Here is a 12,238-nt window from a genome sequence, read left to right on the forward strand (position 1 = left end):
CCCGTGCGCCGGCTTCCCTGAGGTCCCCGGCCCTCGCGGCGGCGGCGGCGGCGGCGGCGGCGGCGGCGGAGCGCTGAGGAAAATTGGGCCGGTCGGAAGAAGTCGAGCCCGAGGTGTTTCCGGTTCCGGTGTCAGTTCGAGGCGCCGCCGCCGCCGCCGCCGCTGGAGCCGCGATGCCTAAAGGAGGTGAGGGGAGAACGCGCGTGGCCCGCGGGCCTGGAGGGGCTGCCCGAGTCCGGCACCCGCTGTTCATTCAGCCCGCGGGCGTCTCGGAGAATGGCGCGGAGGGAGGACGTCCGCGCCGGCTGAGGGCCAGGTGTGGGCCTCGACGCCCAATTGTCCGAATGGAGAAACTGAGGACCGGAGTGGCCACGAGCCCCTCCTTCGTGGGTCTGGGGAGACCCTGAGGCTCCGGGTCCTCGCCGACACGGAAGGCCGGATCTAGGGCGCCTTCTCCTGGCCTGGGGGATCTGGAGTTTCCTCCCGCTTCTAGACTCGCCGGGGACTGAGTCACCGCGTCCCGCGCCTGTGCCGGGCCCTCTGCCTTGCGCGTAAAACGTGGGCCCTCTCGAGCTCTGGGCGAGCCGGGCCTGCCGGATGAGACCTAACTTGATGCTCTCGAGCCTGGCCGACCTGGCTTTGACCGCCCCTATTCGTCAGCGGCTCCATGTGTGCCTTTGAGCCAGTCGCTTCATCTCTCTGTGCTTGGGTTTTCTCATTTGCAAACCGGGCTTATGATTGTACCTTCTTCATAGTACAGGTGGGAGGCTTAAACTAGGTAATCCACGTGGAGTGCGCATCACAGCGCCGGGCGGTCGTTAAGTGCCCATTAAGCATTATTTGTAGGGTTTTGTCAGTTTCTTGGCCGGGAAGATAGAGGATCCACGGTAGACCAGTCCTTCATTCTCTCTTCCCTAAGAGTCAGAAGTTCTTGAAGTCTAGCTGTGTCACTGTCCAACCCCGTGGCTTGGAAGAAATCACTTTATTCCAGCCTGTTTTTCTCATCTGGAGCACCTGGCTAATAACCCTTAGCTTGGAGAGCTGGAGATAGAGGTCATAAAAAAATAGAGCACTCAAAGTGCCCGGCTACCTCCTGGCACAGAACAGATGTTCGCTTAATAGTGGTGGCTCATGTGTCATGTTGGTTGAGATGCTTCAGCCCACAGGAAATCTACTTGGAGTTTTTTTCAAACCTAAATGACTTCCTGATTTTACTCGCAGAGATACTGGGGGTTACAGAGCCGAATCCATTTATACCTACCTCCCTACTGATTGCATCTGTGGTAGGAAGAGCCACGTCTCTTCCATTTTTCTCAGTCTTGTGTTCCACAAAAGGAGGAGATTGAACCCTTTCGGTTCCAGAATTCTGGCTCTAAGGGTCCTATTTCATAGATACTTTGAGCCAAGGTTGGAGGTTAGAATTAGAAAATCCTAAATATCTTGGTTAAGTGACTTGATCTTTGGCTTGTGAAAAGCTTCACTGGCAGATACGATTTGCGTTTCTTGCTTGTGTTGATTTGCTTGAAAAGCAAAAGAAAAGGTTTTTTTTTTTATTTTAAAGTATAAAGTTCCCTGAGAGAAAAGGATGCCCTCTTTGTTTCCATTGTGTAAACGTGAAACACTTGTAAAGGCAGGAGCAGCTTTTGATAAAAGTTATGGTAGGCCAAACTAAGGTCAGTCTCCCTTAGCCGGGTGTGCTGGATGAGAGCCTATAGTAGCCAGTTTTGAGTTTTGACTACTGCCTGGAATATTAAGAGGGCAAGAAAGGGTGTCTTTTTTTTTTTTTTTTTTTAACGGCTGGCTTGGTCTCTCAAAATAGGACTTTCATGAGCATAGACTGAGACCCCTGGGAACCCAGGTAGTCATTAAAAATGGGCGGTGTGGTCTGTAGCAGCCCAATTATGGCTCTGCAGCTGCTGTCTAGGAAATAAGAGGAGGTTGGTATCTCTGCTACTGTCTCTGGAGTCCAGAGAAGCTCTGGCTGTCTAATTACAGATTCTCTGCACTCAGTGAGACACTCGCTGGAAGTCAGCTGGGCCGAAGCTTCCAGAAGAGGTGGGGATGGATTGAGGCCACAACCCCAGCATCCTCCAGGACCAGCAGAGCAGGTGCTATCCTGCTATAAAACTGGCTGATGGGTTCAGCAGGGGTCAGTCTCTTGTCTTCGCTCAAGAGGGTCAGACTGTAAAACTGATACTCTTAGATGAGCTTTAATTTACAGTCACATTTTTAACTGTTAGAAGGTAGTCGGCTTCATTCTCAACTTTTAACTTTGCCGGCTCTGCTGCTTACTCCAAGCGGAAGAAAGTTTTCAGTAGGTTTTAGGTTTTTTTTTTTTCTACCATACCACTTAGGTGAACGTGAAGTATTTTATTATATTCTCTGACATTTATAGTGAATCACTGATGTGGTCAGTGGCTTTTTTGCCTCCTGCCAAAATACTCTATTAGAAAAGTAACAAATGTAGCCTACGTTTCCGTAGTGCTTATTCAATGCCAGGCACCGTTCCAAGAGCTTTACACATGTTAACAAATTGGTTCGCCTGAACGCTCTGCAAGATAAGGACACAGATGGAGAAACGGAGACTCAGAGGTTAAGTACCTGCCGAAAGCTAGCAAGTGGTAGAGCTGAGATTTGAATCTTAAGTGTCTTTTGTGTGCAGAGCAGGACCAGCTGTGACTCCTCATAGGTTTATTCTGAGGATCAGATGAGTGCATGGCTGTGACAGAACATTTAAAAACCACTGTAGTCACAGCAGGATGTGAGTGTTACATGTTCTGACTGCATTTCGGTGCACTGTGTTTGGTTTCTGAGGGACCATGGGATTCGGCCAGTTATTGTGTGCGGTGTGCCCTCCCCCATATCCTCCCCTTGGGTCTCATTTGTAGGAAGCTACGTGCAGCACACAGTTTGGGGCTGCCTCAGGTGGTCACATGTTGCCCCTTTGGTCCCTTTGAACATGTGAAGGTAGGAGAGTATAGGTTTGGGTGGTGCTGGGTGAGGTCTCTGCACCCTCTGACGAGAGCACCTCAAGCAGGACACAGCCCCCTGGGACTCAGGGCAATCAAGGAAGCCGATTCCCTCCCATCTTCCTAAACTGCCAATCTTTGTGCAGGGAGAAAGGGAGGCCACAAAGGCCGGGCAAGGCAGTACACAAGCCCTGAGGAGATCGACGCACAGCTCCAGGCTGAGAAGCAGAAGGCCAGGGTGAGTACGTGCCTGTCCAGGCCACTGGAGTGGCCCAGGGTGGTTACCTGCGAGAGGCCAGGCAAAGACCACCTATTCCTAGGAAGAAGCCAGCACCTGAGGTTCGGGGTGGGGGTGGGGCATGGACAGCAGGCAGGTGTCCCAGAACAACCGACAGTGAAGAGGAGAGCCATCTTCTGATTGAATCAATTAGAACTTTGGTCTTTTAGCAGTGATTGCCTTAGTGGGTCTCTGTTCTTGGTCCTGTGTTCCTGTTTTCTGGGAGCTGTCCTTCCGCCAGGCTCAGCCCATCCGCGACCCAGGAGTCCCTATTTGTTTGCTATAGCCATGCCAGACCTCTTGCCAGACCCAGCATGACATGATGCCCTGCCTTCCCACACCCCCAGCAGGCAAAGTACTGTTCGTTTTTCCAGGCCTTGCTGAACGTCATCTTCTCTGTGACTCTCACTGACGCTGTTCACCCTTCCGCCTCTAGTCTGAGCTTAGTAGTTCACTCTACTCTGTTCCTGCAGTGTTTTTTCCAGCCTGTTGTCAGGAAATAGAATGTTTCCATCATCGTTGATGTCCACATCCCTGACTACACCATTAGATCTGCCCCTGGATAAGGGCCGAAAAGAGCATAAGTCAGGCCCAATGAGTGACAGCTGTGAAGTGCCTGGGAGCCCCTAGAAGGGAGAGGCCACGTGTTCTGGGAGAGAGGGGAGGAGGGCTTGAGGGAGGGGCTGGCAGCTAAGCAGGACCTTGGAGAATGTGTGGGCAAGTGCTAAGGGGGAAGGACCTACTGTTTTCATTAGGAATAGTTTTGGTGGGGAAGCAAGAAAAGTGGAAGGAAGCGGCATGTTGGGTGTTGTCTTAGGAAGCCAATGCGGCAAGGCCTCTGCATGGGCAGGTTGGAGTGGCTGGCCTGCCATTGACTGTGGGAGTGGAAAGCAGAGGAGGACTGGCCCAGGATTTGGCAGCTGCGTGTGGCAGCTGGGGAAGCAGGAGGGGAGCTGCGCAGGACTGTGGTTTCCAGCCCCACAGCTGAATTTTCCTGACCCTGGGAGATGAACTTCTCACCCAGGATGGACTGTGGGAATGGCTTTCAGGCTGTGGAGCCGAGTAGATAGGCTGCCTCTGACCCAGGTCCCCTACTAGGAGCCAGGGTCTCAGAGTAGGACCCTTGTCCTCCTTGGTCCCAGCCTTCTGGGGCTTAATTTCTCTGGGTCCACAGTCTGGAGGTGATGGGAGCAGGGGTCACTGTCTAGGGGGTTTGTGCATTTTTGATTTTGCAGGTTGTCCATTTCTGAAACAGGAAGAAGAGGAACAAGGGGAAGAAGGTGGAGATGGGGCTGCAGGTGACCCCAAAAAGGAGAAGAAATCCTTAGACTCAGATGAGAGTGAAGATGAAGAAGACGATTACCAGGTACTGCGTTCAGTAGAGGCCTGGGACTTGGACTCATTCAGTCGGCAAACGTTGATCGAGTGCCTGTTGATTACCATTTCCAATGGTAGATGCAGACAGAGTCCTTGCTCAGAAGGGGTTATGTTCTAATAGGGAGTTACAGACAAAAAGGAAGTAAACGGACAGCATAATTTTAAGTAGTGGCAGGTATCATGAACAAGACGGACTGTGATCGTGGGTATGTGAAGTAGTGTGTGGTGAGGATGTGGCTTTCAAACAGATCTGAACAAAAGGGCTGGAGCCAGGTGTGTGAAAATTACCGTGCAGAGCAGTCCAGGTGGCTGGATTAGCGAAATGGGGGCCCTGGGGTGGGAACAGGAGCAGCAGGAGGCTGCTGGGGATGTGCCTTGGTGGATGCAGAGAGGAGTGGCTAGGGATGAGGGAGGAGGGGTTCGCAAGGGCAGCTCCTGTGTGGCACTTGAAGGGGTTTGGGTTTCACTGTTGTGGTTGGGGGGGCAGCTGGTAGAGGCCTTGAAGTGGGAGGGAGAGATGACCAGATTTGCTTTTAAAAGGTGGTTTTGGCTTCTCTGCAAAGAGTAAATCCTAGGGTGTTGAGGTTATAAGCAGGGAAATGGCAACAGGTCTCCAGACAAGAAACTGTGGCTTGTGTTGGGATGGAGGCAGTGGCAGTGGAGACAAGTGGGCAGAATCACACCACGGTTTTTTTTTTTTTAATTTTTTAAATTTTTTTTAAAGATTTTATTAGAGAATGAGAGACAGCACGAGAGGGAAGAGGGTCCGAGGGAGAAGCAGACCCCCCCTGCTGAGCAGGGAGCCCGATGCGGGACTCGATCCCGGGACTCCAGGGTCATGACCTGAGCCGAAGGCAGTCGCTTAACCAACTGAGCCACCCAGGCGCCCCACACGTTTTAAGAGATGGGCTCATTGGGGTTTGCCGAGGGGTGGCTTCAGGGGCTGAGGGAAGGAGGCGTAAGGCTATGGCCTAAGGATGATCAGAAGGAGCAGGGTGCGTGAGGCACATTCACTTCGCGATGTCAGTAACCAAGTGGAGGCATTTACAGGTAGCTGGATTGGCTATTGGTGTTTGGAGCTCTGTGTCAGATTCACTGCTGCTTGGAAGCTGTCTCCTTGATCACTTGAAAGCTGGGCTCGACATGACCTGAAACTTGGACCCAACCTGTTACGTTGAGGCTTTGTGCTTTTTTTTTTTTTTTTTAAAGATTTATTTATTTATTTGAGAGAGCGAGAATGAGAGAGAGCATGAGAGGGGGGAGGATTAGAGGGAGAAGCAGACTCCCCGCCAAGCAGGGAGCCGATGCGGGACTCGATCCCGGGACTCCAGGGTCATGACCTGAGCCGAAGGCAGTCGCCCAACCAACTGAGCCACCCAGGCGCCCGAGGCCTTGTGCTCTTGCTGAACTTCCCCCAGGGGAGGTGGGAGGGGCAGCTTACTAGAACTGATTGTGATCTCATGGCTCATTCTCAAGTCATTTCCGTCCCATCAGGCTAGGAGTTGAAATTGGTCCTGAGAACATCCTTGGCCCAGCCTGCCCTGGGGATCCAGCAGTGCTGTTGCAGTCATCCATGAGATTCCATGGAAAACTGCTTGCAGGGGCTGGGCTTGCAGTGGGGGTGTAGTGCTCTGTGTTGAGAGCTTGTGAGTTGGGCTTGGGTTCTCAGCTTACCTGCTGTCTACTTCCTGGTTGGCCTTAGGCAAGTTAGTTAGTCCTGTGTCTCTGTTCTTGAACCTCCGAAACTGAGAGAATAATCCAGGGTTGCTGGGACTCGGCATAGGTTGGGCTCTAGTCCTGTGCACTCACCGTCCTTGTACCTCCCAGGCTGGTGAAGACTCTCCTGAATGCTATTCCCACTGTGAGGCTCAGGCTGAGCATCATGTTGGGCCAGAGGTGGAGCAGGAGTTTGTCCCTGTCCAGTTGGGCTGTTGGGAGATGGTGGGAGTGGCCCTCAGGGGCAGGACTAAACTTCTCCAACAGCCAGCTTCTTGTCCCATCTTAGCAAAAGCGCAAAGGTGTTGAGGGGCTCATCGACATCGAGAACCCTAACCGGGTGGCACAGACAACCAAAAAGGTCACACAATTGGACCTGGATGGGCCCAAGGAACTTTCAAGGAGAGAACGGTAATCACTGCTGCTGGGCTTGGGACCTGGGCACATGGGCCGGGGGCTGGCCTGCGGGGTGGAGCAGAGTTGGGGGGGGTGGCTGAGGCGCTCAGATCCCTTGCCCTTCCCTCCTGGGCTCTGAGGTTCCCAGTGACTGGGTCAGGGCTCCAACTACAGCATTTATTTTTGTTTCATCTCATTCCCCAAAGGCTCTACAGAAGCTTCTCCAAAAACACAAAACAAAAATAATTTTTTTTCCACCAGTAGGAACCCAGCAGGGAAAAACAGAACAACAGATTCGGACCTGAGCGTTGCACTTGAAGTAATGCCCAGGGATACGGAGGGTTATGCTATAGTCCCTTCCTCCAGGGCACCCCATTCCAGGGACACTTCCCTCCTCTGGCCTGATCTGACCATTGCTGGCCTGCATTCTTCTGGTGTCACTGCCGTGGGGTGTGGGAGAAGGCAGCACAGTGCAGAGAGGTGTGCTGGCTGCCCGAGGGCTCCCCAAGTCCCAGGTGGAAATGGAGCTGCGGACAGCCTCTTCTTGGGTTGTGTGAGGGTCTCAGTACAGTGCTGGAGTGCTCTGCACATGGCCATTGCTTGACAAGTAGTGCCCTAACTCTGGATGGCCACCAGCTGATACCAGGGGCCTTACAAGAGGTTGAAGTCCTTTAGGGAAAGCTGCCCTATTTTTTTTTTTTTTCCTTCCTGGGCTGCTAGGATTTAATTCTGCCTTCCTGTGCTAACCCCATGATGGCTGAAGGGTCTAGAAAACCCCACAGGGAAGGCTCATGAGCTCAGGGTGTGATTAGAGGCTGCTAAGGATTCTAGCTTTCCAGTAGCTTCCCTCTCAGTGGTAAAGTGGGGATCCTGTTGTTACCCCCGCTTTTTGAGGTTGCAGAGTGAAAAGCCATAAAGGCCAGCATCCTGCCTGGCACTTAGCCTTCACTGAGGGGGCTTTGCAGAGCCTTTGGGTAGCCTTGCTCATCGTTCCAGATGCCTCCAGGGCCTACTGCCCCCCGCCCCGCCCCCCCCGCCCCCCCCCCCCCCCCGCCCTGGTTTGGATCTCTACTGCTCAGCTTAGAGGCTCCTGGCTCTGCACCTACCTCCCAGGGTAGGATCTGCTGAACTGAGAGGTATTCTAGTCTCATCTCTATAGCACGTGTCTTATCCAGAGTCTCCTGACTTTCGGTGGCTGGTCTTCTCTCCTGTCGGGCCTGTCCCCATGTTTTGTTTCTTATTACTCAGTGCCGTGTGCTGTGAAGGCCTCTGGGAGGCCGGGTCCTTCCCCCAGGCTCCTGCTAGGCAGGGCTTCCCTGCCCCCTCCTCCAGTACTTGGCTCTTCCAGGAACCTGGTATAAGTGGGACCATCCAATAGCACAGTGAAAAGTGTGCCCACTCCAGTTCAAAAATCTCAGGCCTGGGAGGAAGATCCTCCATCACCTCTTTCTCTGCCTAGTGGGTTGGTGACTGACACCTTTGTCCTGTGGGAGTCTAGCTCTCATTCCCACACCCTCCTCAGTGGGGGCTCACGCCCTGGAGGGCAGCCTCTTACACATCTGAGCTGGCCTGATTGAGAATGTGCTATGTTCTGTTGACCTGAGATTGGGTGGGTGTGGTTCCCATCCGAGGCTACTTGGTTCACTCCCTTCTCTACCCCTCACAGAATGTGGTTTCCAGTGCTTTCCTCCTCCTGCTCAAGTGAACAGTGGTTCACTTGGTTTTTGGTGCTCCCTTTCTCACTGTGGACACAAGACCCTAGTTAGTACCCCCTTCCCCCCAGTGCAGACATTGTTCACTCTGTGCTAAGCTCACCCCCATCCTCTGTTGTCTGGGGAAGCTGCTGCCCCACTTGAACTTCCTCCAGCCCCTTAAGTCTGTCCATCAGAGGTCCAGGCCCATGCCTCTGCTTGTTTGGTGAGTGTCCATCACGAAGGGGGCACATGGAGCCAGGGCGCCCTCCTCCACTTGGGCCTCAGGCCCGAGGACTTGGCTTCTATTCTGGCTTCCACATTCAGCTCAGCTGATAATGGTTGTGAAGATGTCCCCTGTGACACCATCTTGTCCAAACAGAGAAGAAATCGAGAAGCAGAAAGCAAAAGAGCGTTACATGAAAATGCATTTAGCTGGGAAGACAGAGCAAGCCAAAGCTGACCTTGCCCGGCTGGCGATCATCCGGAAACAGCGGGAAGAGGCTGCCAGGAAGAAAGAAGAAGAGAGGAAAGGTGAGTTGTGAGCTCGTGTGGCTGCCTGACTCTGGTTCTGGGCAAGCCACCAAACCCTGCGCTTCAGTGTCCTCATTGTGTGATGGAATGGGTTTGGGTTGTTGGCTAGAGACCCAGCCTGTGGGTACATGCATGGGCCTTTCTTGTCACGTGGAGGTGGGCGTTCCTGCATACCACGTCCTAGGGTGCTGGGAGGGTCCAGCAGCAGCCCGGAGTCAGACAATAGTTTGAATCTAAGCAGAGCACCGTGCACAGCAGCCGATGGAAGCCTCAGGGACGCAGCTAGGGCAGACCTTCAAGGTTGGACGGTCTTGCTAAGGTATCTGGTGTCTTGTGTAGTGGGGAGAGCTGCCTCGGGTAACCGCTGTCCATCTGAGGGGCTTGAGAGGGTAGGGCAGGGGTGGGCTGGACCTCACAGTGCACCCCGGATGAAATCTGACCCAGCTCTCCCTCTTCTCCCTTGCTCCCCCTCCAGTAGGGTTAGAGGTTGGTGGCAGGAGCTGTGGGGAGTTGGTCTGGTTTATAGGGAGCATTTGACTCATGACTATGCCTCCTGGTCTCACACACCCCTCTGTACATGTGGGGTCACAAGAGCCCTTAGGGATCTGCTGTCCTGCCTCCTCACCAAATCACGAGGAAACCGAGGCCTAGAAGGGGGAGATCAGCTGCCCCAGGCTTGTTACACTACACTGGAGGTAGCCTGCTATCCCAGCTCCCCACTGGTAGCTCTTTGCTCACAGACCTCAAGCAGGAAAGGCCTTGGACTGTTGTTGCTGATTGGAGGCTGCAGCGCCCACGGGGAAAGGGTGTAATTGCAGGGTTTTGCCTGGGGGTGGTTAGAGGTTCCTCTTTGCTCAGTAGATTGTGTGGTGGGCCTGTCAGGGGGCAGTGGCTTCCACAGGAACCCTCTTTCCCCCGGGCCTGTTCCTCTGCCGGCTGAGCCCGTTGCCCCGAATGTTTTCTGTGGTCTTTGAGCCCTCAGTGCCGTGCTCCCGGGGTGTGCGGGCGCGTGTGTGTTGGAGGGGTGGTGTCATGTTAACACCTGCCCTTCCCTTCCCGCCCTCAGCAAAGGATGATGCGACTTTGTCGGGAAAACGGATGCAGTCGCTGTCCCTGAATAAGTAGCACGGCCTGCGGGAGGAGGCACCAGGGGTCCGGCCGCGCCGCCAGGCCCTCTGCCGAGTCTCGCCTGTCCCGTCCTGGCACCGCCGCCGCAGCAGCCCCTCACGGCAAGGAGCCCCCGCAGCCTGGGGCCTCCTTTTCATCTTGGCACAGAAATTGTTTGGGGGGATGGTGGGGAGGGCTGGGGGGAGGGGGCGGCTGCTATCTTTGAGACGGAAAGATGGGGGACAGCATTTCATATGTAACCATTCGGATGTTTTTGCTGTTTTTAGAATTCAGAACTCTTGTTGGGGGTGCCTGGGAGGTGGGGTAAGAAGAGCTTCCATTTGTCCCGTAGGTTGCCCGGTAGGGGCTGACTGTGGGGGGGGGGCAGCTGCTGACAAGTTTGCAACAACCGGCCCCCATCTGTGTTGCCTGGGTGCTCGCTCAGAGGGGCTGTCGTCTGGGAGCCCGTGCCTGTGGGTCCCTGAGGGTCACGGCTCGTCCCCAGCCAGTCCCCTCTGCCCTTTCCTGCCCCATCCCCACCCTTCTGGCCAGCGCTAGGGCCCATTCTTAACCCTCCCTGTTGATCATTTCAAGAAACCTGTTTACTGTGCAGCACCCAGGCAAAACATACTCCGCAAGTCCAACTTGTATATTTGGCAGATTAAACTTGACATTATCGTAATCTTTGTTCTGTGATCCATTTTTGGGCCCTTGTGCCTGGGCCCTTTTCCCCAGCAGGGCATGGTGTTGCTCTCAGGCAGGTCCGCCCCACGAGGTTCAGGCAGCACCCAGCCGGGTGTGGGGACTGGTCCCTGGGCATCTGAGCTAGGAGAAACCTCGGGATACAGAGTTCGTCCCTCCCCTCCTTTAACCCAAGTGTGGCAGACCCTAAGCCAGAGTGGCCAGGGACCGGTCCACGGTCCATAGCAGCAGCACCGTGCTTCCCTGTCCTGCCCTCCAGGTGCCCCTGGTGTTCACAGTGTCAGGATTTCAGTGCTGGGAGGAGCATCCCAATACCTGGCGTGACTGCCGGGCATGACCTCATGCCATCCTTACCACCCTGGTGGGGATGGCAGCAGGGAAACTGAGGCTTAGCCCATCACGTGAGCCGCCTGCAGACTCGGCCACTGTGCCTGTCCCTGCTCCCGCACCCCTTCGTCACGGGCACTCCGCCTTGTGAACACCAGCATCCTTTGCATACGGTCCTGAGAGGTCAGTAACCAGTGCCAAGCAGGGGTTTGGCCTGAGGTCAGAAAGGAGGATTTAGTGGCAGAGATGGAGTTGGGCCCCTGACTTCCAGGGACTCCTGCCACGCCCCCTGGGCTTGACCATGCTGGAGGTCAACAGCCCCAGGAGCCCCAGAAGGGTTACCACAGCTGCCGGCATCTGCAGCTCCCCCTGGCCTGTGGAAAATTCCTGGACCTGAGGAGCGGGACTGAACCTCAGAGGTCGGCCAGAGCCCCCCACCCCTTGGAGGTCGTGCAGAGCTGGTTGAGGTCTGTGCCGTGAAAATGAGGTTCTCTGAGAAGACGAACAAGGAGGTGGTGGCTGTCTGGAAGGTTCACGGACAGAGTACCCTGTCTTTGGCTCTGGGGGCTGCCAGCCGGCCAAACTAGAGCCACACGGGGTGGTGAGGAGGTGGCCTCTGACGTGCTGCCAGCTGGGGGTTTGCAGGAACGGCTGGGCCAGCAGGGCTCCCTGTGTGCCCGGGACTTGTCCTTGTCTGGTTGGACCTTGGTGTGAGACTAGAAGCCAGGATGTCCCTGGTGTCTGCGGGCCTCCAGGGGGTCATACGGATCTCATCTGTGTACCTGGGTGACGTGCTGGCAAGACTTCTGGCTCGAAGCATTTCCTTCCTGGCTCAGCTAGCGATCCGGACCCATATCAAGTACGTTTCAGCAGGTGCCCCTCCAGTGGGGCTTGGAAGTCAGACCTGAGTTTGGATCCTGGCTCTGCCGCCTCCTGCCCGTGAGACTGAGGAGGTAACTTCTTTCTCTGGCATTGTTTTCTCTTAAAAGGGGGTGACAAGGCCGCCCACCCCTTTTTTAAGATTTGAGAGAGTGCGTGCACATGGGGGAGTGGGGTAGAGGGAGGGGGAGGGAGAATCGCAGGCAGGCTCCACACTCAGCCCAACACAGAGCTCGATCTCACGACCTGAGCCGAAAATCGAG

General features: G+C 54.7%; 1 protein-coding gene across 1 annotated transcript; it reads left to right on the forward strand.

Annotated features, from left to right (window-relative positions):
- Positions 1-36: 36 nt before the first annotated feature.
- On the forward strand, positions 37-10,749 carry PDAP1 (PDGFA associated protein 1). The gene is made up of 6 exons (XM_028088456.2): positions 37-186; positions 3,116-3,207; positions 4,502-4,612; positions 6,629-6,750; positions 8,809-8,960; positions 10,027-10,749. Exons 1-6 carry the CDS (start codon positions 174-176, stop codon positions 10,083-10,085), a joined length of 549 nt encoding a protein of 182 aa, XP_027944257.1. The 5' UTR covers positions 37-173; the 3' UTR covers positions 10,086-10,749.
- Positions 10,750-12,238: the final 1,489 nt, after the last annotated feature.

The sequence above is a fragment of the Eumetopias jubatus genome, unplaced genomic scaffold (genome assembly GCF_037043125.1).
Source record: "Eumetopias jubatus isolate StellerSeaLion01/CBP00866 unplaced genomic scaffold, mEumJub1_p1.0 scaffold_12, whole genome shotgun sequence".
NCBI classification, from domain to species: Eukaryota; Metazoa; Chordata; class Mammalia; order Carnivora; family Otariidae; genus Eumetopias; species Eumetopias jubatus.

What these genes read in the sequence shown, in the direction of transcription:
- PDAP1 (XM_028088456.2), top strand. An exon ending in ATGAAGAAGACGATTACCAG is followed by an intron (nt 4,613 to 6,628) that starts GTACTGCGTTCA and finishes GTCCCATCTTAG; the next exon opens with CAAAAGCGCAAAGGTGTTGA. An exon ending in GAAAGAAGAAGAGAGGAAAG is followed by an intron (nt 8,961 to 10,026) that starts GTGAGTTGTGAG and finishes TCCCGCCCTCAG; the next exon opens with CAAAGGATGATGCGACTTTG.